Below are 27,368 nucleotides of genomic sequence, written 5' to 3'. Positions count from 1 at the left end.
AGGAATAGGAAAATAAATTTTGTAATAATTTAATGATTTTAAGATAGTAACTTATAAGTACCGAGAAGAGAGAGTATAGGACAAACCATAGAAAAGAAAGTTCAAAAACATATAGACGTTGATATGGAACGGTATTTTTAAATTATACCGTCAGGATACAAAGGGTTAAATGTGATCGTCCAAATTTCGCAGAAGGGCTCGTCTGTGTCAATTCAACCTCGCCCTATTTTCCGATTTTCGTCGGACCTTCTTTCGGAGCATCAACGGAGCATGCAGCTCGAAATGCATTCCGATACCGAGCGAGCGAAGAAAGAGACATCGATATTCAAGCAATCCTAGCCACCCTGTGTCTCGCTGACACGTGGTTTCGCGGAAGTGGATCCATGCTTAAGACATCGTTGATACCGGTCTTCAGGGATGACGCGCAGCCGGAGGGAGGCTTTTATTCTCCCTCCCTCCCTCCCTCCGTCTCCGTCGCATCGTGTCCGCTACTTTCGCGCCAGACATCGGCGAGGGATCGCGCGTTTCTTCGTCCACGTCGTTGCTCGCTCCGACGCCCGCAGCCCCGCTCGTACGGAGTAGCGGGCAGGATATTACGGCGATGCGCGACAATGAACGCAGCGATCGCTATCTGCGTGCGACGCGCGTGGGGGTGCCGAGCCACCCTTCTCGCGGGCACACGCTCCCGCGTGCGCGCGCGCTCGCACACGAACGCGCGCGGCCGTGTGTGAGCGCGCGTACACTCTGCTGCTGTGAGCCACCGGCTAAACTACCCCCGACTGGTGCCTAAACCAGTTCCTCCCCTTTTATTATGGGCCGCGACGGTTATTGGATTGTACCGTGCTATTTGTTGGCTGCCACGCTAATGGATCCATAATCACCGGGACGAATTAACGCGCTACAACGACACTGACGGGCCGCTACTTTGAATACAGGAATGTTCGCACGCCACTTACTCGACTTATTCTGGGCGCAGCGTCACGAATGCTGCTTAAACAATCGCCGGGCCGTCGGGCGGAACTTTCGGATTGCCGGCCGGGACTCTCGTCGGTGGGCGACGCTCGCTTCTCCTCGCTCCTCCGACGGATTAAACCATCTACATCGTGCTCTCTCCCTCTCTCTCTCTCTCTCTCTCTCTCTCTCTCTCTCTCTCTCTCTCTCTCTCTCTCTCTCTCTCTCTCTTTATATACATAATATCTCGAGGTCGCCTCTTTTTGTCGGATCAAATAGTGCGTTTAAATTGTATCGCAGTGTTACCAAACGCAGAACGAGTAAATCGCGCACGAGACACGACGGTGTCTCGCTTTTGGAAAATTCCCGCCGTCTGTCGGAATCAAAGAGCGTGTGCAAATCAGATGAAAATATTACAGAGCAGGGAACGAGTAAATCTTGAGGCGAATTACGCCGACATTTGCCTTCGACTTCCGGTCCAAAAATCGAGGCGTGCGAATCGTCGCACGGAGGACAAGCGAGGTACACTTCGCGCTGCGCCTCACCTCTCGTGTAAACGCCCGTTTCAAGGATTCGTCATATTTCGCGCAGCGAGAATCGAAGGAACCGGCTACGAGGAGCAGTGAAGTTTCGGTCCACGCGCACGCGAGTTCCACGGACGGAGTTCCCCGAGGATTAAGGGCTGAATCCTAATCCGCTAATTTCATTCGACCTTTCCGCGCCGAATCTACGCTATTACCCTCCGGACGCACTCGGCTACCGAGTTTCCCTCTCCGGCCCTCCACCGGCATCAGCTTTTAAACTCGGACTAGCGGCCGAGCGGAGCATCGCGCGGAGCGATCACCGGAGGCCCTCGAGACCTGGAAGCCGCTCGTATAAACGCCCTCTGATCTTTACTGCCGCGGCTGAATCTTCCGATATATACATATATATATTTACAGCGCCCAGCTTTACGGGCCTGTCGAGCAAATGAAATGAAATTCATGCAAATCGCGGAACCGCGCAGCGCCGCGCCACGCCGCGCCGCGCCGGCTTCCCTTTGCGCTGTCGACGCGGCATCGCATCGGTTTTGTATCGGGGCGGCGATGCGTCCAACCTATATCACGAGGGTGAAACGTACTTCCCCCGTTGTTGGTGTCCCAGTCGTTGCTCGCGCGGATAAAATTCGCGTAGAGTCCCAGGATATATCCTTTGAGTAGCTCTGGTTAAGTCGAACGATCATGCCGAACGCTTGAAAAGTACACGATATCTGCTTACCTTGAATGAAGGTGGGAAAGAGATAGGAAAAAGGCTGGAAAAATGTGAGTCCTTCTACCTAGATAAGTGACCAGTGATAACAAACAGGTGCCAAGTGTCGCTTGGTTATCGTTCCGCGTATCTGTTCGTTCTGCGTATTATCGCAATTATTTCATTCGTGGGAAAGTTATACGATGAGGAGGACTTAAACGTAAATTATCATATTTCTGCTGAAATTAACTTAACATTCTTTTCTTCTCTGGGGAGTAAAGCGGATTACACGGTTCTTTTTCTCTTTAGTACGATTCTGTGAATGCATTCTGCTAATGAGAAACTCCGGGAAATATAGGATGCGCGGCGATGATAGAAATTTTAATGTACACGACGTGCGTTCTACTTTTAATCGCAGGTTATGCCAGAAACGGACCCAATTATTACGGCAAACTTATCGGCACCTTACAAAATTACGCGCACGGCATCAAGGGTAAGGTACACGCCGTCGACGATGCAACGATATTCATCAAAGGATTCTGCTACGACGGTACCGGGCCGGATGCTTACTTCTGGGTTGGCAACAGCTCTATGCCCAGTCCCGAGGGTTACATTGTACCTTATCCAGAGACCGACAAAGACAGGTGAGGCTGATAACACTCTTTATACTCACGTGTCGTCTCATATTCCCCGCATGTATTCTCCAAGAGAATCACAAAATAGCGCGATATCGAATCATTTCGCTTATCGATCGTGCGAGCAGGCTTTTCCCCAAATTGATCATTAGACGATCCCATTTAACGTTAAACACGTGGGTGTGCGAGAGCACATGGGAACGGATGTGCGATGGGAATATATATTTTATATATATATATATATATATATATATATATATATGCACACATACTCAAAGGACACTCGTGGCGCGCGAGTTTCGGGCGTTAGCTGGAGCGGGTAGGAAGCAACCGAGTAGAAACGTAATAAAGTGCTCGCGCAGATGAAATCCGAACGAGATTGGCGTATAATTCCCGTTTTATTAACTGCACTCTCCAGCACGCGCGTGGGCGCGCGCGCGCACATGCCACTCGTTCGTTCGTTCGTTCTTCCTTGTGTTTCCACCCCCGCAGTCCCCTCGCCGCATACACGGCCGCGCGTGTTCCCCTCCGCCGCGGACTCACAACGGACTCTTTGAATTTCATTTCATCCCTTGGTTACGGGCTGCCGCGCGGAGCCGCCCCGCGAACCCTACGCTTCCTATCGTGCACCCTTCTCCTTTGGGCTTCCTGCATCTCTGACCGCGTACACAAGCGTACTCCAGCCTTCGTCCATTCCCTGCTTCTCTCTCTCTCTCTCTCTCTCTCTCTCTCTCTCTCTCTCTCTCTCTCTCTCTCTCTCTCTCTCGATTATACTTGTGTGAGATTTGGTCCATGCGAGATGCAGACTCGCGTCGAGACAATATCGGCAAGCGTGAAATCGATCGAGTCCGCGGCATTGTACGCCGAACGACGTGATTTGCAAACTCTTCGGGGGTGGGGGGGGGGTGAAAGGGGGATCTGAGTTATTTACGGGATATATTAGGGAAATAAAAGAAAATCGTGAAGCCACGGTGCGTGCGGGGACGCGATGCGAGTTTATCCGATCGTTTGTCCAAATGTTATTTCGCTCAACAGCGAGCGCGAACTCAAACCGGTGGGTAAAAACACAATTTTCGTTATCGTCCGTGCAATTTGAGTTTTTATGTTGCTTTGCCAAATAACGCGCTCTCGTTGCGCGATCCGTGTTACGTGAACGTAGCTCGCGTTTTAAACGTATGTGACCGTGGCTGCTTTCTGTTAACAGCGACCCGCAAGTGCTGGGAGCGTACAACTACACAGACATCATCCTGAGGTTACCCGGAGGGAAACGCATACGAGACATCAAATGGCTGAGCGTGTGGTGCAGGAGATTCACGGTGAGCGAGAATCGTCAAATGGATCTCGATATGTTCATATCGTGTACCAACTCCGCCTTTTTCGCGCACCGATTGTGCCGAAACGAGACCGAACGAATGTTCAAGGTTTCTCTTTTGTCTCATGTGATCTTTGAGAGGCGCTTCCGAGAGGCGCTTTAAATTCTCCCCGGCGTTGAGAGAAAGACGTGCGACACTAGCAATTTAGAACATGACAGGTTCACCGTCACACGCGAGACACGCGCATCTCGGTCGTTGTTATTTTCGACGGGGAAGAAAATCGGAAAGGAAAAAACAGAGTCGCTGCTTCTTACAACCGAATTTGATTCGTGAGGAATTATACGGTACCTTCGAAATGAAAGCGAACCCAGCGTTCCATTGTCACATTTCCATTCCAGCACGCGCTTTTCCCTCCGTGCGCGAACCTGCATTTCCCAAGTGTGTGTATTTTTCACATTTTCAGCGCTCTACTCAGTTGCGAGCTCGCGCAAACTTAAGAGGGGGGGATTCCGGTTTTCTCCATTAAATATACCGTTTTCTTTGGAATTTTTCTTTAAGGAAACTATACAATCAATTACTTCCAAATTTTCAGCATATATTTATTAATATTTCAGGTATACAGAAAAATTTTTTAAATTATTTTCACGAAGAATTCCTGCTGACCTCTTTCAACCGTGACGCCGCGCGAAATTCCGCGGCTGCTGATGTGCACGATTTCTCTATTGTCAGTAATCTGAAACAAAAATATCAAACGGCATTTTACTTCATACATATGTAGCTATTGTTTGATGAACTAAAAAAATATATACATATATTTGACGAAATGGTCATTTGTCGAACTCAAATTATCGATTTTTAACACCAAAAATTGACTGAATCTTTTATTATAAAAAAATATATAACGCTATATACCGGGTGTATCTGACCACCCGTCCCACCTCGATTATTTTGTAAACACGAAATTTAAAAAAAAAATATATCAGAGAAAAGTTGTATGGTTTTAAGGAGAACATAAAACGACTATATCAGTTTGTTTACAGATGACGCCACTTTCGAGATATTCACTGATTGTTACTTTTCTTAAATGGAAATCCCAATTTTTTATTATATCATCTGTTTCTACCAATTAATTTGAACAATTTTTGTCTGAAATATTTTTTTATTCGCATAATATTTTTTGAGATATTTAAGAAAAGGTTGGTAACTTTTTCAACATTTAATTTACGATATCTCGTTAACTGTTTGCTGGAAGAAAAAATGATATTTTTATTTAAATGGATTTCCATTTAAGAAAAGTAATGATCAGTGAATACCTCAAAAGTGGCGCCATCTATAAACAAACTGATATAGTTGTTTTATGTTCCTCTTGAAACCAAATAACTTTTCTCTGAAATATTTTTTTCTAAAATGTCGCGTTTACAAAAAAATCGAGGTGGACAGGTGGTCAGATATACCCGGTATATCGCTATATATATCGCTCTTTTAAGTGGTTCATCAAACAATAAAAGAATGTTTACTCTACATGCTGTACAAATTTGAAGTCGATCGATCCAATAGTTTTATAAATATTGTGCACACCATTCGCGGAAAAGGTGTTTCGAGAAAAATGCGTTTAAAGTTTCGAATACAGTTGACGGAGACATATTGAATACTTACAGGGTTTGTCTGCTATATCAGGGCCATAAAGTATTCCTTTTTTCTCTTTGGAAAAATCATTAAGGTGCATTTGCTCGTTTCTACGTGCTATCCGAGCCTCTTTTGTGGCCTCGAGGCTTCGTCTCGACGATCTTTCTTGATGTTTGTTCTGCACCTTGGCGAATATTTTTGCTTGCTCGCCAATAACGATTCCTGTCGTTGTCATTGTTTTAAGGACAGAGGAGCCTTCATTAAAAATGTCGGTCGCTAAATAAGCCGCGATTTCGATTGTTTTTGAGCCATAATGAAGATGTTTGGACGTTAGTCGCCAGACAATGGAATTAAAACTTTTGTTGTTGAGTGTCACCACCCAGACATCTTTCTAGCAACTTTTTCGATGATAAATCATTGTAAATCTGCTTTATAGCATCTTCGACATTTTTATGAAGTGGCGGTTCGTGATTAAATTCGTCCAGAGTGTTCTCGGTTCCGTTTTTTCGCCATTCGCACCAACTCTGTGACCTCCTTGGACACCTCGCTGGACAGTACATATGCTGGGGATTTTTAATAGTCATCCCTGCTTCCCGAGTATATAGTATATTGCCGGAGAATTGTCTTTTTTCAGTCTAGCAGCACGTGTGTGAATTTCTCGCGATTATTTTCGATTCATCACTCCCGTGTACCGGGTGTTTCAGACCACCCGGATCACCCGATTTTTTCGTTAACGCGACATTTTAGAGAAAAATATTCCAGACAAAAGTTGTAGGGCTTCAAAGGATCTATTTACTGACGCTACGAATTTGACCTTGGGATAACCTTGAAAAGTCCAATCAAGATCAACATAAAAATCTGAGATGGAAACCGCGATTTTTTATTACACCATCTTTTTCCACCAATTAATTTGAACAACTTTTGTCTAAAACATTTTTTTATTTATCTAATATTTTTTAAGATATTTGAGGAAAACTTAATAACTTTTTCAATATTTAACTCACGCTATCTCGCTAACTATTTGTCAGAAGAAAAAGTGGTACTAGACTTTTTTGCTCTATTTAGTCTCAAGAATATATTGTTCCAATAGCGCCCTGAATTTGGTTAATTTGATAATTTTTAAATTTCAAAAATCAGCAAGTTAACAAAAGTCAAGGCGCTATTCTAAAAATATATTCTTGAGACTAAATAGAACAAAAAAGTCTAGTACCACTTTTTCTTCTGACAAATAGTTAGCGAGATATCGTGAGTTAAATATTGAAAAAGTTATCAAGTTTTCCTGAAATATCTTAAAAAATATTAGACAAATAAAAACATGTTTCAGACAAGAGTTGTTCAAATTAAAGCCTATGATCTATAATGATCTATAACTTGGCTAGAAAAAGATGATATAATAAAAAATTGAGGTCCATTTAAGATTTTTATGTTGATCTTGACTGGACTTTTCAAGGTTATCCCAAGGTCAAATTCGTAGCGTCAGTAAATAGATCCTTTGAAGCCCTACAACTTTTGTCTGGAATATTTTTCTCTAAAATGTCGCGTTAACGAAAAAATCGGGTGATCCGGGTGGTCTGAACACCCGGTGTATGTAACTGTTCGCAGTGAAGTTCCGAATTACAGAATACTGAACAATGTCACTGCGAAACAGTGATGCCAAATCCTTTTACCTGATCCAATCGTTAAACCAACACTTTTAGGACGTCATTGACTATCTCTTTGTATTTACGGACAGCCGAGTGTGATACCGGAGCAGCGCGCTGCCGCGCATTCCAAAATTTCATACCTGCGCACAGAGTTGGTTAATGATCTATAACTTGGCCAATTTTGCGAATTTCGGTTTAAAATTTGTTACACATATTCTTAAGACCTTAGAGAATAAAATAAGGTTAAAAAAGAAAATCGATATTTTCCCGAAAAACCGGAATCCCTCCTTGAGAGACGTAAGGCGAGGCGCCCGATATGTCGCGCGTTTTATTCCAAACGCCACGATGCGCGCGGAATAGAGATAACTTGATTTTTGAGGAGGTCCAGGGAAGCTCTATCGGACGTGCATTCGGGGTCAATGGTGCGTGTGAGATGGATACGGAAGCCGGGGGAGCTACGGGGGCCCTTAGGCGACTGTGTATGCGTGCACGTGCGTGCATACACGTGTGGGTGGCGCGAGCCCTCTGCTCTTTCCTCGGGCTGCTTTTTCCCCGCTTCTCCGTTCGACTGCACACACCGATTTGAACGCGCGCGCGTGTAGCTCAGCCGTCTTGATCTCGCCTCTCGGTATCTCTTTCGCGCCTAGGCGTGTAAATACGTAGCGTCGGTGACATTGATATTGATATACGACGTATGAACGTTTGAAGAATAACGTTGGAATGTGTTTCACTGCGCCTCCGGGCGCGGGAGCGGGAGAACGCTCTTGGGGAAACGTTTTTGCGGCGAATTGCGGCGATGTGATCTGCTGCGGATCAGATATCTCCGTATGTCGACGGTGTTCAGTGAGATACATATTTCCGTTCCTACGCTGCACGTGATTTCAAGTTTCTGCATTTTTCTTGCCTTTGTTCTTACACGCTCTTTCTCTCGCCTCTTTTTTTGATTTCGTAGACATCGTTTCACGCGATATTAAAAAATCGTTACTTTCTAATTCAGCCACTTGGATTTTCCTCATCGCGGATTATACAGATTGCAACGTAGATGCGTCCCCGGCTGGAGAGCCGGAGATCCCAGCCACTCGTCGTAGGTCGTCGCTGAAAAATCTTTGCGCGCACACACGGCGATCGCACGTTTAACTCATCGACTACCCCTGGAGTTCTCCCCTTCCCTTGCTTCTGTCGGGCGCGTATATAGTACGAACGTGTACGAGTCTAACGACACACAAGCGCGATATCGCGCAGCCTCTAGAAAGGGGAGAAGGTTTGAGGCGAGCATATCGACGGTAGAGAGCAGAGCTTTTGCTCTTATATTAGGAGGGCTTTAATATCGAAGTCTGAGAGGGGTGTTCCCGTACCGTGACAACCCTCCATCAGACACGCTCTGTCACCGCAAAACGCGCTGTCCGCCGTCTACGGTCCATTCTACCGGGTGTCCCATTACGATCGCCGCGAGTCATCGTCCGGGGTTTGGCATAAATCGCTCTCGTTTACGGCCGCCCCACCGATCGACGAGCGTAAAGCCCTGCGCCGAGGGTGGTGGCGGGATTTTACGGCGCCGATGGCTTTTCTATATCTATATCGTCCCGAGGAAAGCACGAAAAGGGACTTTAAGTAGCATCGAGACGAGCGTTCTTGTTACGACGAGGCGAATGATCGCCTATTAGCGGGCAGGCAGTCGGTCGGTCGGCCGGTCGGTCGGTCGGTCGATCGATCGATCGACGAATGGCGTGTTGATTGTGTCGAGCTGCGCGGGAACTAGGTGAGAGAAAGGGAGAGAGGGGGAGGGGGAAAAGATACTATTATTTCCAGCATTATGCGCTCTCTTAGTGGGATAATAATTCTATTGCACTTGGAAATTCTCCGGTAAGTAGAGCGTTTATCGGTAAATTAGCAAAATCAACGCGCACGGTTGACGATACTTAATAATCTGTACTTGATTATATTTACGTTATATCTGTAGCGGAATGAGCGGTAAAGATCTCCACATAACGATCGTCGTGGCGCGTAATTGTTCCGGACACATTCGGTAAATTCCACATTCATAAAAACTCGGGCATAAAAACTAGCGCTCAAAATTAAAATGAGCGTCAGCAATGCAGCATATCGCTGCGATGTCACCAAGCGGTTGGATACTTTCAATATTCCGTATGTATGTGTATATATACATGCGTGCGATTCTTACTTGAAATGTTTGCCGGTGGTTTCGACCTTTCCGAGCAACGATATCGTCCAGAGAGAGAGAGAGAGAGAGAGAGAGAGAGAGAGAGAGAGAGAGAGAGAGAGAGAGAGAGAGAGAGAGAGAGAGAGAGAGAGAGACGCGACATACTCTCGAGAAAACGAGATATTTCTTGATTATACTTGGTCACAAAGGGAAATCTTATGACGTGTATCATTGAAACGTTTTCCTGGAATCTCTCCTCCTCGCGCCGGTGCTTCTCTCTGTGATTTCGAAGAAGCTGATCTCTCTCGCTTTCCTCCCCTCCTCTCCCCTTTTACACACTCTCTCACTCTTTCTCTGTGCAGGGTGGTTGCTACTACACAGCTTGTAGGGGTTGGTGTAGGTTTTGCTTGGATATCTGGTAGACAGGAGCTGTCTGTCAGTCAGCGCTCCCTCGCGTTACTCTCGTAGAGAGGATGTATTGTCAGAGTAAGCCTTCTTCTCGCTCCTTCTTTCTCCCGCTCTTTCCTCTCCTTCTCTCCTAACCCCTCTTTCTCGAACCATCTCGTTCTTTCCTTCGCCACCTCGTGCTCCTCATCCTCTTTCTTAGCTCTCTTTCTCTCTCTCTCTCTCTCTCTCTCTCTCTCTCTCTCTCTCTCTCTCTCTCTCTCTCTCTCTCTCTGGAATCTCCTTCCGCTTCCTCTCAAAAGCCCATCCCTTCGGCATCGTATCCTTCTTCCTTCAAATCTCCGTCGGGCTTCCTTTCAAAGGAACAGAGATATTCTTTAGCGATATCAAACCGCCATTCAATAGACCACTGATTCAGGTGGGATTCGGTAATTTTTTTCTCCTTCTCTATCCATCTATCCTGTCTGCCGACCGCGCACGCTGCGGTCGTCTGAAGCGGACAGTCCTGCCACTTGTGTGTGTGTGTGTGTGTGTGTGTCCGCACGCAGAAACGGCGCGCGCGAGAGGGTAGAAACAACCCCGTTGCGATCTTATCCAACAGCGTCCTTTCTCGCGAGGGAATTCGAACCGTTAAAGCCGGTGATCGGCTTGTCGTCTCGTACCGTCGTCTCTCCTCCGTTTTCCTTTCTCCACCCGCCACTTCACGATATTTCATTCTTTCTCGATGACTCTTACCCGCGATTAATCGTCTTCCTCTTACATCCGTCGTGCGCTAAACGCGTGAGCGGAATGCCATCGAACGCGAGTCGCAGAGATTCAGACGAGGTTCCACCTCCTCCGCTCGTAAACATCGCCTATTGCAGACAAAAAGGAGACGAAAGCGCTGCGAGAGTATCCGGTGTATAAGCGAAGATTTAACGCGCCATGTCGTGCGTTGCGAAAATGTAAATTGTGCGACGTCGGAGTACATACATGGTCCTTCATTTCCGTACGCGAATGTTTCGCACTTTGCACGTGAGAACTAACGATGCTACTTGGCCATGTGGCGTCCCAGATATATTTTAATGCTCCTCACAATCACATTTTTCCCGTACGTAGGAAATACGTTTGTTATGCAGATAATAATCCGCAATACCGAGACGGGTTACGCATCGCGATTTTGGTTTCGTTTCATTTTGCATCTAACACGCGTTGGTCTTCGTAATCGTTTCGGCTCGCTGCACATTCTTCTCCCGTCTCGTGCCGAAATTTCGGAAGTGACGGAATTTCTCAGTACCGACCTCGGTAGTGAGGCCAATGTACGTGCGCGTTAACATCGGCCGACTTTTACGGCCGGCATCGTCGGCCGGCTGGCCGGTCGGTCGGTCGCTCGATTGCAGCTTTTTTCACTTTCAGGCTGACGTACGCGTGACGCGAACCACTAGGCGACCGTGTTCATCGTTCCTCGCCGGATGACTCATTCCGTGCATTCCGATTGCAGCGGCGATAAATCGTTGTACAAAAGTAGATACTGAGTCACGTTATCGCGCACGATCGTGCACACGCTTATTCTTGGATTGCGCACAATACGTCATCGGGATGTGACCATTTGAGGTCGCGTGCGAACTCGTCGAAAAAAACGCTCTCTCTATTTCGACATGTGTGATCGTATCATGGCGAGATGCCTGATTTCAAAGCTAGACTATCGTATGCATCAATGGTGATTTTGCCTCTTCCTTTACTTTCCTTCTTTTCTTTTCTTTTCTTTTCTCCTTTTTTTGCTATCTTGTCATCAGACTATCCCGTCCGTTCATGAGTCCAACTTTTCCCTCTGCTTTTGTGCACCTTCGCAGACCACCCCTTTCTGCTGACATATTTTCTTTGACATTTAATCTATTACCCGCTTCTTCCCTTTTCATCCGTGTTCTATTTCTAATTCGCTTATTACGATCGTATCAAACAGGTGTATTTATAAATATCTATAATTATATAAACTTGCTGTGCCATTCTCGTCATGTTTCATGCCTTTTCCATTTTATTTTTCTCTCCTCATTAAAATATATGTACATGTTAGGTTTTATTTTTTTAAATATACATACTTTCTCAGTTATATGTTAAACGACTCGGCGCTTTGAAAGACGACGTAATGTCTTGTTGCGAGAGCAAAGCAAAAGATGAAATTTAGCTTCGTGGCGAAGTGTTGGTACTCGGTGGTTGTTCCGGTAGCTGAATTCCGAGTTGTAAAAAAAAAAAATAAAATAAAAGAAATGGTTGTCCCGCGGTCGTGTTATGGAGCATTTGCATTTGAATTCTTCGGTCTCTTTCTCCAGCGGCCCGGGAGTTAATTAAACGCCTCATAGTTTTCGGGACAGGATGACGGAGTACGATTGCTTCTGGCACCAAGTGGACGATCCGACCCCGCCCCGAGAGCGTCAATTAATAACCGCTTAGAATGGATTCCTGGAGATCCACAAGAGCGGTGCGGAGTGCACAAGTAGAGAGACATAGAGAGAGAGAGAGAGAGAGAGAGAGAGAGGGAGAGAGGGAGAGAAAGAGAGGGAGAGAGAGTGAATGAGGAAGAAAAGGAGAAGGGAAGGGGAGATGAGTGAGAATCGCACCCTCGCGCCAAGCGTAAGATTATCCTTACTCGTCGATATCACGAACGTTTTTAACCGCAATTTTTCCTCCCCGCCTCCTCGCCCCGCTGATTTCCTTTCTCGCCGTTTTATGTTCCGAACGTAATTCATTAACGAAACATGCCGCCCTTCGGTTCATGTCGCTTTCTCTCTCTCTTTCTCTCTCTCTCTCTCTCTCTCCTCTCTCTCTCTCTCTCTCTCTATCTTCCTCTTTTTCTTTTTCTAATAACATACTAGAATGGAAATGCCACTGAAATGATCTCTCGAGTAGCGACAGTTAATAAAGCGACGCGGCGACGACGGGGGCAGTGCTCACAATTTTTCGCATTATGCTCGTGTAATTTATTATTTATAAGTCGCAACATTAATATATGTTGGAACGCATCACGCCGCACTCGCATGTCATATATCGGAATAAATGTCTACAAATACGTTGTGACAAAATCGTTCGCCGATCAACACTCGGCGGCCGGTTGGTTGCCGTTCGTTCGTTCGTTCATTCGTTCGTTCATTCGTTTCGGCGGAATAATAAAATTTCGCTGACACACGGCGTGATTTCGCGATGCCGTCAACAATGTGAAACGCAAAAGCGACGTTGATAAGTTCATGGCGGCGTGCGTAAAAGCTTTGAAACGTTTTCTCTCGATATTGACATCGTTCATTGTATTCGTCGCGTCGGTCGGGAGTCTGCAGGGCGCGCGAGATTTCCGAGCACGTAGCGTAACTTCGAAAACCGTTCCATGCCGTTGGATCCATCGTGCGCGTTCTCTCCCCCTCTCTCCCGCCTCTCTCGATCTGTGGACGGGAGTCGACGTTAATAATCTATGTTATATTGAGTACAGGGTCCCGCCGTGCGATGCCGTCTCGCACGGAGTTACTATGGGGAAAAGGTCTTACCGGATTTCAGTTCGGACTTGTGAACATTTGAAATATCGCCCTCGCCCTCTCCTCCGCGCGCGCGCGAGAGAGAGAGAGAGAGAGAGAGTGAGAGCTTGAGCCCCGCTCTGTCACGTAACTATTTTTCTAAAACACCATATTTCTCTCTCCAGCTCGAGACAACTCTCGACGTATCTCCCTCGCTCAAGGAACGAATGTCGAATGGATCGATTCGCGATTTTCCTGAGATCCGAGCAAACAATTCAGCCTCGACCCGTTTTTCTTGTTTTATTCTTCGTTCTACTTTCGCGCGTCCCGCGCTGTCCCGCGATATTAACGCGAATCATGCATCGATCTTCGTGCCCTCAATGTTTTTATATCTTTTTCTCTTTCCAACAAAGAGGCCAAATCACACGGCTACATACATCGTAAACTCCCATTCTCGGTTCCATCGGCTCTCCATCGACTTTATTTTCGCGATCTTGACGTCGGTACTCGCGCGTTATCGGCTTTGTCTCGAATACTTTCCCCGGGACCCAATGGCGCTCAGGCAACAATAACTCGCGCGATGAATGCAGCTCGCAAAACGTCTGTCTCTATCGATACGACCATTAATAATCTTGACAAATCGGCGAACGACTTGTCACACCGGGTGATACAGTAGCGATCGGCATGCCGTACCGTGTACGATGTCGATGTACTAATAGGCGGACAAATTACTAAGCCGCCGAGGTATCTATTTGCAATTCGCCGGGTCTCCGGCTTGAAATAACGATTGAACGATATTTAGAAGATCCCTCTCGTTACGACACGCCCGAAAACCGAAATTTATCCCAGTCTCGAGGAGGACTCACATGTCGAACATTCGCGTTAACTAATTTCAGCGTCCCATCTATATACATATTCATGATCGAGGAATTTCATCGACGTCTGATTACGTCTACGATTACCCGTGCGTCTGTCAAACTACAAGCGCAGCACGACACGGACGACGTTGAGCTCTCGTCGTTAATGGCGAGTTGTAACCAAGTCTCGGTGCCGCGAGGATTACTAGTAGCGCGCGCGCGCGCGCGTGCTCAATGTCGTTGCCGGCGAACGCGTGACCGTTTCGTCGATAAAAGCATCTCCGGCCTTCGTGTATCTGGAGCTTCATCGATCACGCGGCAAATGACTGCTCGCGTAGAAATCTCGGCGGCCATCGATTCGAGGTCGCGCGATCTCGCCCGACATAGTCGTAAGCCGCCTCACATTCATCGGAGGATGATATCCGCGCGAGAGCTGCGCTCTCCGGTACCGCGTGTGCCTGCGCGCACGCACACACGCTCTCACGGGTAGCCCTAGGCTGCCACACACGCACTTACACACAGCCGGCGAACGTGGACGGGGACACGGAAAACGGACGATCAGGAATTGAGGCAAGGTTGATAGTCCTGGATAACAGTGGCGCAAGCGCAGACGCGACAATACCCGGTCGATGTTGGCCGGGGCTGGCTGACTGGCTGGCTGGTAGCCGAGGATGCTCTCCTCCTCTCTCTCTCTCTCTCCCTCTCCCCCCTCCCCCCTCTTTCTCTCTTTCTCTCTCTCTCTCTCTGTCTCTCACTATCCACCTCGCCGCCCTGCGGGTTATCACCCACCTTCGTTCCGCTGTCTCTCTTACGCGCTTTCTCTCTCTCTCTTTCTCTCTCTCTCTCTCTCTCTCTCTCTCTCTCTCTCTTTCATCGCGCAACCCTTTACTACCCGCGCGTTTCTCTGCGTCTCCACCCCAGCCTTCGTCATCGTTTCGCGACTTCGTCTCCTCGTCGTATATCATTCTCTTCTGCGTTGCTACTCCGTCTATCTACCGGTCCATTTCTGGAAATGATGCGACGCTCTCGTTTCCCTTCACCACCTCCGATCCGCACTCACGTTTCTCTCTTTCTCTCTCGCTCTTTCGCATCGTCCGGCGTATCCTTCTCTGTTCGCCCTTCACACAGATGTCGTCCTCGTTCTCTCCTCTGTGTCCTTCTCTCTCTCTCTCTCTCTCTCTCTCTCTCTCTCTCTCTCTCTCTCTCTTTCTCTCTCTAGCTCTTCCTTTGCTTCTGTCCAAGTTGCTACTACTCCGAGCTTCAACCGCCGCCATTTTGAACAGAATCACCCCCTATGGTCCCGGTGGCTAGCGAGGTGTCGAGGTCGAAAGCCAAAAGTTGGCGTCTAAAGGTCGAAACTTTCGAGAGGACGAGAGTCGGAGACGTCGCGAGTGAATGAGTGACGACTTCGATCGTAGAATTTTCGAAGACCCTTGCGCAACCGTCGATCGACGATTGAATTTATCTTTCCGAGCTGTTAGCGAGGAGAAACCATCTGATCTGTCTTGAATTCCCGCGGTATAAATTATGCGTTTATCGCTCGAGGCCACGGTGAATCCGATTTGTTTCATCGTTTAATGCGTTATCTCCGATCTCGCGGCAATATACACGCACGCACGACTCACAGACATACACGTGTGCACTCGCGAATAACGGTCGAAATATTTGCGGAGACCCATTTGCAGATGGACATTTAAAAACGCTTATTCTCACGGCTGAAAAACACATTAAAGTGTATATTTATCTGTCTACGTATATATGTATGTTCAATGTATTTTATATAAATTTTCTATAAATTTGGAATATGTGCGTTGCCAGAGACGCATCCGCAAACGCGCAAACTCGAAATTTTCACTTACTATGAGAAAATACACTTTATCCAACGCCGCTTGTCCCTGCATATTTAGAAAAGAAACATAAAGCATATGTCTTCCAATCGCGACACTCCCCCGGACTTTCCGACTTCCGCGTCGCGGAATTTTACTCGCGGCCTACGTGCAAAGTCCAAACAGACCAGGGTGCGTTCAGGAATCGCGCTCCGCGCGATTAACGAAACGAGCGGAAAATTCGCCGGGAAAACACACGCGCCTTCATTATTCATAGTTAGCTCATGCTCAATTATTCCCACACCCGAAAAATATGAGGCAATTGCGATAATGGTTTCTTCCGCGGTCTCATACGCACTCTCACACGCGTACGCCTTTGTGACAACTCATACGCACATGTATTGATCGTCGTATCCATTAACACTCGCGAGTTATCTCACCGCTCGCCGGCTGAAATTTATCGATATCGAGTCTCCGGCGCGCAATTATTTCGCGCGCGCTTATGCACGATTCGCCGTCGTTTTTACAATTTCCTCCTCTCTTTCCTTTTAATCGCCTCACGACGACGGATTGGCTCCGGGGGGAGGAGGAGCGGGGGCGGGGGGAATTTGAATCTTAAGAGCCGCGTAATGAATCCGGTCGCTGATTATCATACGGCCAACTTCAAAGTCGGCGGAGGCGTGCGTAAGAGATCATACACGTGTAATCCCGGCGGAAGGTCGAAGGGCGTCGGACACCCTCGCGCGCCATTTTGACAGCACCTATGCATCGACCTCGGCGCACGTAGGTGTAGTTCCAGCTGATATATGCCAATGTATGATATCGTATCGTATCGTATCGTATCGTATTGGGTATACAGAGCGACTCACCGATGTACGCCCATGCAGCGTTTCAATGGCAGCTCGATCGAAAACGGATAAATCGGAGCGGCTGACGTAAACCGGTCTCGAAAGATCTCCGAGGCGCGAGGCATCGGGCTGATCTCGTTATATATAACGTACGATTTCGCATCTATCATAATTTCGCGATGAGCATCTGTCTATTCTCGGTAAAGAAGGGAAAATAGTGTATGTGCGTGCGCCCATATTCTCTCTGTTTTCCCCTTGAAGATATCCTCGAACAACAAATCAGTAGAGCGAACGCGTAAATACCGCTATTTTTGCGGCTTATCGTCGTTTTACGTTGCCCCCTCCTCCCGCTCGGCACGCATGTTTTTATCGTTGCATGAGTCTAGAAGCATCGGCCCGCTGAGCAATTAACGCACGGAAAAATATCATCGCCGGCGAAAATAGAGATTACTTTCGCTCAATGTCGGGTATACTCAGAGTTCGCGCTTGCATCAGCGCTTGTTGACAGAGCGTTGACAATATGACAGGCGATTGCACAGGATCATCGTTCGATATGACAATTGTTCAATGATTAAGCCATATTTCTCAAGCCTAGGGAAGGAGCATTCTTGAGAGCGATTTAATTAGCCGCAACTTCGTCACTCGTTTCGTATACACGGTCGTCGACCTGACCTCCTCTCTGACAAATACGGAATGCACGCTTTTAGGAGCCGATCGCGCAGAGGTGCGTGCATTGTCGACCTGCTGTCCAACAAATGCCTCCAGGTGGAGAACCGCGCAACGGTTGTTGTGTGTGTGTGTGTGTGTGTATGTATGTCGTGTGCAAAGGAAAACGCAGAAAAACGGGATGCAGCGGAGTAAAACGGAGTTGGTGTCGCGTGCGCCCCTAACCACAGGCGTATTTCAGCAAAAGTTATCATTTTTGCCCGGCGAGTAAGAACCCCCTTCGCCGTCTCGCCCCCTCCGCTATGCTCCCCTTCTGCGGCCTTCTCTGTATCCTCTCTCGGTCTCTCTATCTACCCTCTCTCGCTTTCCAACATCGCCGATTGGACGGGAGCTTGCGAAAGTTCCAGGTATTCCGGAGGACCGCCCACGCCGGTCCTTCCATCCGCCGGGAAAGTTTCGTCATTCGTGGCACGGCAGAGAACAGGCGACTGTCACTGATATCGCCGTAGTGGCAACAGTGTGTACCTGGCTAACTCGCTGATCATCCACAGGAGTCACCAAGGAGGGACATTTTCGCGGCTGAGAACGTGATCCTCTCGGCAGCGGGAGGACATGTTGTCCTTTTGTTGGCCAGCGGATCGATTTCGGTGTCTCGTAAATACATACGCGAAAGCGGTTTGTACGGAAGATGATAAGACGCATGGAAGTCGGAGAGGGAAGGGGAGGGGATCATGATGATCACGTGATATTTCGCGCGGATTAATTCCGTGCGAAAGTATCCTGAGCTAATTGGGCTTCGACGTCCGGCCTCCGTCGTGACTTCTTCGTCCCGTCCAAGCGAAAACTCGAGTCAATTTGCACTGCCTCCCCCCGCGCGGTGACGGTAGCCGCTGCTGCAGCCGAATTTTTAAGCGACGCTCAAAATCCGTGTGATTAGATTGGCCCGGCGGAACATATTTAACAGGAGCTTAACCGGGATAGTAAAAGTTTTGGTTAAAAAAACTCCATTAAATCTGGCGGCTAAGATATAAAGGTATTACCAGGGTAGGACGCAGAGAGAGAGAGAGAGAGGGCTCGTTTAATTTATCACCTACTTAAAGTCCAACGATCTTGCGAATAAGAGGCCTCTTTTTAGCTCGGATTCCAACTTGCCGTCTCGTTCGCGCTTTCTTTTCCTTACGCTCTGTCTCTCTCTCTCTCTCTCTCTCTCTCTCTCTCTCTCTCTCTCTCTCTCTCTCTCTCCTCCCCTCTCTCTCTCTCTCTCTGTCTCTCTCTCGTTCTCTCTTTCTCTCTCTTCATCTACCTTCAATTGCTTGTCCTGCGACTTTGAATTGGGATTCCGTGGAACGCCCATAAAAGGATACGTTTCGATCTTGTTAAGTAAGGCGATATACATTTACACAAAGGCCGTCGAGAGCGCGAATTTCACCCTTGTCGAACGATTGTACGAACGCCCCGGTTCTACGTTGCGTAATTCGCGAGGCTGCCGCGAGAAGTACCTCTGCTCGACGCTATGAAAAAATCGTTCAAGAAGGAAAAGGAATAAAAGAAAATGATGTCGTCGCTTACCGTCAGAGTGCAGCAAAGTAAAACGCCAATGAGACGATAAAGAGACACGAGAACGCCGTTTCGATGCGGCTAACTCTCGCCTTATCGTTTTTGGCGGAAACTTGATAGAATTCCAAATTGATCAATCAACGGTGCAGTTATTCTAGAATTAAAGATGAGATGAGAAACGGCACATCTCGCTGCTGAATTCGTGCCGATCCTGACAGCAGAATGACACATTTAAAATAATGAAACTGGTCGCTTCTTCCGAGTCTTTATCGATCTCCCCCGAGGCACGCATGTATTATCGAGATCAACAGCGCGTGTGTCCTGCCATTACCTCGCCATTATGTCCGCCGACACGCAGACCTCCCCCCAGCAGTGGAACGATCACGCGTGCACCGCGTTGCAGAAGCAATAAACTGCATCTCATCGCGCGCGCCTTTCGTCGCGGTCGATCGGTTGTCGCCGAGGGGAGATGCCGTTCTGCGTCGCCTAACGAGAGCCCGTGTCTCAATTTCCGAGAGGACGTGCGTCTCGCGACAGGGGGTGATCGCGTCCTCGTTGGGAGCGCGCCTTGCGACGGCACGAGGGGCGATACGGACCTGATAAGGTGCTAAAATAATATACAACCTCGGCTCGGCTGGAATCTCGCCGATACGTAATACCCCTCGTTCTCATTCGTTTCTCTTTCCCATCTAGCTTCCCCCCCCCCCGCCCCTTGCTCCTTCCTGCTTTCTTCCCTCGTTCCATCCCTCTTCACCGTTCTCGTTTTCGTCTCTCTCGCTCTGCCTTTTTCTCTCTTTTCATTTCACCTCTAGCTGCTCGTCATCCGCTTTATTCCCCTCCGTCTCTCCAATTGTTTCTCGATGCTATCCGTGACTCTCCAGTTTGTTAGGGGGATTTATTTGATTGAATATCGACTGCTCGAGTAGCCACCCACGTTATAACGGGTGTATCAGTAGCGCACAGATCCCGCTTGCGCTCACGTGGGAGTGAAAAGACGTCCCCCGCCGTGAGATAGGCGAGCAAGCAGGGAGATATATCTGGTTATATCTTTTATTATTCTGTCATTGTCTCTTATTATTCCATTACTATTTCCGAGAGAGAAAGAGAGAGAGAGAGAGAGAGAGAGAGAGAGAGAAAGAGAAAAGACGTGTTGCCTTCTTCGTCTTTCCTCAAAAATGTCTATCTTTCATCTTATCGGGATTAAATATGGCATTTTTTCCATATCGTAATTGTGGCAGGAATTTCTGTACAAATTTTAGCGATGTATCGAGGGAGAAATTTGTGATATAATAAGAGAGAGAGAGAGAGAGAGAGAGAGAGAGAGAGCGAGAGAGAGAAAGAGAGGGAGTTGGGAAGCAGTTATTGATATAATTGGCGAATTTCTAATAATCTTAATAAGCACTATGTTATTATTACTCCTTCTTTGAGTAACTCTAGTAATTGCTGTGCTTTCCTACAATATTCAGAGAGAAAGAGAGAGAGAGAGAGAGAGAAAGAGAGAGAGAGAGGGAACTCTTCTGATCGTTCGAAATTGGGTTTCCTCGTGTATACGCGTCGAAGCCTTTCAACTTGAAGATACTTCGAAGTTGACTTCCGTTGACTTTTGCTTTTCATCGGATGCATCAACATGGACAATCGCGCGAATCGCTGGCGATCGAATTTTTACGCACAGCCCCGAGCGTTTTATCTAGTTGGGAGGCTGAGCAAATATCTTTTGTGGATCACGTCATTGAAATATAGCTCTTAACGAGCGACTGCCGAGGGATGAGCACATGGGTGCGTTCGCCGAGTTAGTGACGTAACTATTTGAGGAAATACAATGGCCGAGCTTCTGTAGTTCTCGTTGGAAAACTTACTGACAGCTATTGAACATCTCAAATTCTTTGAAGATTTGGCGTATACACGCCGAAGTAACCACAAATTGTCAGTTTGTTCAGTAATTCAGATAACGTCAATCGGCAGAGATGAAGCCTCCTAAAAATTAAAATTTCCAACATGCTCCACGGGGCGGGGCGATTTACAATCTCTTGCGCGGGTCGCGGGCTTCAAGGTGGGGAGAACATCAGCAGTCGGCACTCATTGTACTCACTGTCAGTGTTAGGCATCCTCACATCAGGCTTCATCAAATATTAAGATATAAAGGGGATTGAAAAAAAGGAATAATAAATAATAATTGATAAGCGATTAATATGAATTATTAATATAATTAATAAATCTGAGAAAATCCGCGCAAGAGTGCCGAAAACTGCCAAGATGCCAGTTAGTACTAGACTAGAAAGCGACACTTTGTGTCGCTTTCTCTCGCTGTGTGATACACTCCTGGCTGGCGCGTACGCACACCCGCTCGCACGGAAGTTCGCATAATAGACCCTGATCCGAATCTAAATCCGAGCTTACGAGATAAACAGTCTATTAGGAAGGAGGGAGCGTTGCAGCGACCCTGCGCGAAACCTCGAGGATGTAACGGCTACATCAAAGGTATCGGATTGACGAGGAACCCTCGCAGTTCGATACCGCTGGTTTATAAACCGGGAGATACGCGATTCTCTCCCTTCTCTCTCTCTCTCTCTCTCTTTCTCTCATCCGCCCCCTCTTTTTCTGTCTCTATCTCTCGCTTTCTCTCCGTCTCTCTTATTCTCTCACGACAGCTCTCAATCGCGGACAATCGGATCGAAACGAGCGCAGAGCTGGCACTTTCCCGGGAAATCATCGCGGAAAAGTCGGGCGGGGGGGTCGGGTAAGTTTCAGCGATTTCGAGAAGCCGTTCGCTAAGTTCCACAAAAGAGCCACCTCCGATCGATCTGGTTGATATTCTCGCTCTCTTTCTCTCTTTTTCGCGCCTCTGCTTCCGTCTGTCCCAGTCTCTGTCTCTCTTTCTCTCTCGCTCTTGCGTCAACGTCTCGCGAAAAAATTAATTGAGCATCGGTGTCACGGTCGGAACTCGAATTCTGATATCGTAGACAGCTCAAGAGTCAACCTGCCACGGTTGTCCAGTTCGTTCTTTCGAGAAATCGAGCGAACTGATCCGATTCTAATTCGGCGGTTTTTTTCTTTTTTACGCTAAGACCTATAAGCCTTTTAAATGGGGGACACGTGCGTTCTCCCCTGCACAGTCGGGAGTTCTTATCGCTTTTCCATTGCGAGATTATGCACGAAAGCTACGCTGAAACTGCCGTGCATAATTGTAGGCTGCAGCCGGATGTAATGACAGTCGAACTATAATTCGCGTGTGGGTGCGCGCGCGGAGATTTTTTTTTCAGGATACTCTCGATTTGAGCGCCACTTACTTAATTATTGGCATTATTTCGTTATCGAGAGATACTGTGTATCCCCGTGTATGTATATTTACGCGCCCGTATTGAATCCGCCCGGACAAGTGGTTTTAAAACTTTGGTAACGGCTCGATATTTGATAAGCCTGTCGTAATATGAATATATCGTTACGCTTTCTACAATTGAGTGCTACAGGGATGCGAGATTGCATGACACCTGCATATCTTCTCGTATTGTTGAATATCTCGTTACCTCGTCCATTTGCTGTAACTTACGTATGTGCACGTACGCTTTCTTTTCTCGTATTTTCTTTCTCTTTTCCTCTTTTTTTCCCTTTTAATAAAAACTAGGTCACGCAACGCGTGGCAGCAGAGCATCGTACGAACGCAGAATAATCGCGAGATAGTTGAGATTAGCACGGATGCGGTGCGTTTTTCCGATATATTCGTGCCTCGCTATTCGTATCGGAGGAGAACCAAATCCGAAACGCACTATCTGCGCGCGTATCAATGGATATCGCGCGCGAGCGGAACGGTTTTGCGTTTTCGAATAAATTACATTTTCTACGACGAACTCGAGTGACGTGAGCAGACAGCGAATCAATATGTCGACACATGGACGTTCGTTTCAGAGAATAAATAATACATATGTTATTTTTAGTATCGGAAGTCGTTGATAATTAACGGAGGCTGCGGCGTAGGTGTCATTGAATCTACCGATATACGCGTGATGGTCCACGTGAGTGGTAAATGCCAGCGAACCTGGAGAGAGTAAGTTTTCGCCGTTCGTCAGAAAGAGCTGCATTACCGTAGCTGCCGACGTCGACCTAAAGCCATCAATGCAAATTTAGTCGGTTGCAGTATTTGCAATTATTGCTAAATATACGTGTGTTTGCCGAACCACTGCGGAGTGACTCGAGCAGCTCCATCGTTCCGTAATAATATGCTATTTTCCGTTGTAGACAAGTAGACAAGACGTACGAAATAATTATGTGTAATTATTATACGAGACGATAAAGTAAAAAATAGAAACTATATTTTTTATCATTTTGGAAAATTAGAGAACGTATCGATGTATGTTCCTTAATCTTTCAAAAGAAGATATTTATATGGTAAATTGTTTATATGTATATATATCTTCTTATATAAATATCTTTACCACATATAAAAGTATCTTCAATATTTGATTGATATATATTTACCAATTATCTGAAATGGCTTTAAAATATCATAGTACCGAAAGTTGACTACTGTCTCTCTCTCTCTCTCTCTCTCTCTCTCTCTCTCTCTCTCTTTGATTATACTAAGAGTGCGGTTGGCGATTGCCAATTTTAAAATGCTATTAAGCCGCTTTCGCACGGCTCATTCGTACAGAACATTTCTCCGAGCTCATCGTACACCGCCATCAGTTGGCGAAGGGCGGTATGATTGACGAGCCCTTAAACGAAATGGGATTAATGCGCATGCAAATTTCGGAGTCTCGAGGGAGTCCGTCCCAACTCGTCGATAATAATTATTATTAATGATGAAATTCAGTGCGCGCGGTCGCGTGCCGTTCATCCAGGCCGCAGCGGTCCGTGAATAACTGAGAAACTGGCATCATTCATCTCCTTCTCTCGGTCAAAAGACCGCGTAAAATTCGGGCGATCATCGCGTATCTTCAGAATTGACTGATCAACGTCGCTGTTTCGCATCGATGAAGCTATACATGTTAAGACATGTTAAGCTCGACAACGGTAATATTTCCAGTCGGGATTTGCATCTATTACTTTCGTTCCTCGCGAGTAACAACAATCAAACTCGGCATTTCGTTCGCGACGAAGAGAACTCGACCCATATTTATTCAATTTAAGCCACGAGCACGCGTGCGCGCACACCTTTGATTTTTATTATTATACGAAACGAATAAACGAATACGAATAAACGAATTATTGTACTTTTACACATAAAGCGAAACAATAAAGCAAAAAAATATAATTTTTTTGCTTTATCGTTTCGTATAATAATTACACATAATTATTTCGTACGTCTTGTCTACTTGTCTACAACGGAAATTAGCATATTATTACGGAACGGTGGAGCTGCTCGAGTCACTCCGCAGTGGTTCGGCAAGCCCACGTATTTAGCAATAATTGCAAATCGACTGCAATCGACTAAATTTGCGTCGGCGGCTTTAGGTCGACCTCGACAACTGCGGTAACAGCTCTTTATGATGAACGACGAAAAATTACTCTCTCCAGGTTCGCTGGCATTTACCACCCACGTGGATCACCACGCGGTAGATTCAATGACACCTACGTCGCAGCCTCCGTTAATTATCCGTTAATTATCAACGAATTCCGGTATTACAAATGACATATGTATTGTTATGCGCCATGGTATGTGGTGTCGCCCGTCTTTTAATTGCCGGACAGCTGGGAGCTGGGACGATCTGATCAGCTGAGCTACGGAAAATCGATACCTGTCCATAAGATTGAAGAGCGATCTCCCTACTCCCTGGGCAGCAACGAGACAAATAATAACTGTGACAGAGGCACACGAGCCGTCGTCGTCGCGAGCTGTCGTGTGACAAACGCTGTGTTCTCAAATATTAATAGGACGAGAGAAACTTGTAAATATCTTTGTAAATAACGATAATAAAGTAAAGTTCTTTCTCAGTCAAGTGTTAAATCATTTTCGCGAACCCGGATACGCGCTTATCGGCACCCAGCGCGTAACAGTATTTTTCATCCTCCGAAACGAACGCCCATGTGTCACATCGCGAATGTGAATGTTGATGTGTTTGTCTTTTTTGAGGTCAATAGATTTAACTAATTTACCTCGGAACGGACAAGTTTGTGTGCAGTGTTTGTGAGTGAGAATTAGTATTGAAAGAAGAAAGCAAGAAAATGGGATAATTTCTTGAGAAACCATCTTTTAAATTATTTAATAAATTATTTAATTCTTTTACATACCGGTTGTAGTTGCTCAGGTTAGAATAGACAAATTTTAATATTATAATACCACTATAACGCCACTGATGTTTGATGTAATGTGAGCGATTGTACGAATTAGTTGAATAATCCAAATTGATGAGTAAATCAGATGGGTGAAACAAACAATTGACTTAATTCAAAGAAACTGTGCTGAGCTTTGTACTATACCAAGTGTACTGTATGATAGAGCAATTAAAAATGAGCTGAGCTATTGTGTCGTTGCCTATTTTTATAGCCTATAGTGGTGAGAAACCCCCGCGCGAATTGACACCACTCAGATAAGAAAAGGGGAAAGATGGTTCTCAGTTATCGATATATCCAGCTCGGATTCTATTCCTTATCAAGCGTGAGAAATTTTGTTTATAAGCGCGCGGTGAAAGTCCACCGTGCGAGTACGACATGTCAGAGTAATCGATAATCAATAATCACTGAAGGCATAAGCAGCATCTATGAATTATTTCATAGAAAAGTTACGTGGATGTAACAATTGATAACCCGTTAAGAAGGGCGATCGACATTGAAATTAAATCACGACACGTTAAGGTGCCGGCGCTGACTTCAAAGGACAAAGGTCGCAAATATACTCCGGGAAATGGAAATGTAAATTACCGAATATCGTACATGTGCGCAGCATTGTGTACACGCGGGAACATCACATTTCCCAGCCACTTTGCCGGTTATGCCTGTTAGAAATGAAATTGGCGGCGCGTGAGTCGCACAAAGGAACTTCGGAAAACCGATGGAACTTCCGCGTCGCGTCGTTGATTTGTGTGTACCGCGCACGCAGGATTCCCTGCGAAATGTGTAACTCTCGTAACTCCCAGAGCATATTTCCCGGGAGGCGAGCTGTTTTCCACGGGGACTCGTCGTCGCGAGTCGCGCGATCTCAAAGGGCATAATCTTAGTTAGGGAACTATTTGCCAGTCGGGCAAAGAGAGAAAAAGGGAGGGAGAGAGAAAAGAGAGGGGGCCTCTCGCACGCACACACGCGCGCATCTTCTTAATTTAATTTCTTGGAAATATTATCGTTTATCCAGTTCAACCTTCAGCAGCTCCTAATTAAATGCACATCTCAATTTTAATTATTCAATTACCGACCGTAATTAGAATGTAGAATTGCAGGCGACGAGGTTCTTAGCCGGTAATTATATCTCCATTTAAATTGTGTGAATGCGCGACGCCTGATAATTTCATTACGATGCAGTTGCTCGCGCGAAGCTCTATCGAGTCTTTGGGATGTGTATGTGTGTGCGTGTAGCGCTGACAACGGGAGCGATATGACAATGTATGTGTGTGTGTTGCACTAACGACGATTTCGATAGAATTTTTCAGTAACAATTTAACACCAAACTACCAAAGCGTTCCAACTGACTGACTTGTAATCCCTTGCAAAAATTATTCGAATTTATACAACAATGCACTTCATGTGTTTAATAGACGTTGAATAAAACTGAAAGAAATAAATACACATTTTGTCTCTTGCGCGAAACATATTCTTCTTTTTTTAACCGACGTTTCGATCGCTCCGGTGCAAATAGGTCACGTTAATCGTTCCAGTGTTCCAGTAGTTCCATTGTTAAATAACGAGAGTTATGTTAGACGCGGGTCAAAGCTGGCGCTCGGCGAATCGCGCGTTACTCACGACTCGCCTACTTTCTACTCTCACCGTTCAATTGCGGACTGTTCCTCTCCGGTCCTTTGTGTCGAGCCATTAACAAACAGCGACGTTAATAAATTGTTGCTCCGTCGCTGGCCGAGACGGCGCGGCATGGGATTGAGACTCGCGAGAACAAAACCTCGCCGCTCTCATCGACGTGTCTCGAATTCGAAGAGCAACTTTGCGCCGCCACAATTGAGAGAGAGAGAAAGAGAGAGAGGGAGGGAGGGAGGGAGGGAGGGAGTTCGGCTATGTTATATAATTTAGCTCGC

General features: G+C 46.6%; 1 protein-coding gene across 6 annotated transcripts in view; it reads left to right on the top strand.

The window, feature by feature from the left end:
• Window positions 1-27,368, top strand: part of LOC105181168 (protein Skeletor, isoforms B/C) — a 62,619-nt gene that overhangs the window by 26,207 nt on the left and 9,044 nt on the right. For all 6 annotated transcript variants that reach the window (XM_025299430.1, XM_025299429.1, XM_011137767.3 and 3 more), the window contains 2 exons: window positions 2,597-2,822; window positions 4,018-4,129. In XM_025299430.1, the coding sequence (XP_025155215.1) occupies window positions 2,597-2,822; window positions 4,018-4,129 (338 nt within the window). The remainder of the gene's footprint in view (window positions 1-2,596; window positions 2,823-4,017; window positions 4,130-27,368) is intronic.

The sequence above is a fragment of the Harpegnathos saltator genome, unplaced genomic scaffold (assembly GCF_003227715.2).
Source record: "Harpegnathos saltator strain DR-91 unplaced genomic scaffold, Hsal_v8.6 scaffold275, whole genome shotgun sequence".
Classification (NCBI taxonomy): domain Eukaryota; kingdom Metazoa; phylum Arthropoda; class Insecta; order Hymenoptera; family Formicidae; genus Harpegnathos; species Harpegnathos saltator.
This window is presented reverse-complemented; position numbering and strand designations above follow the sequence as displayed.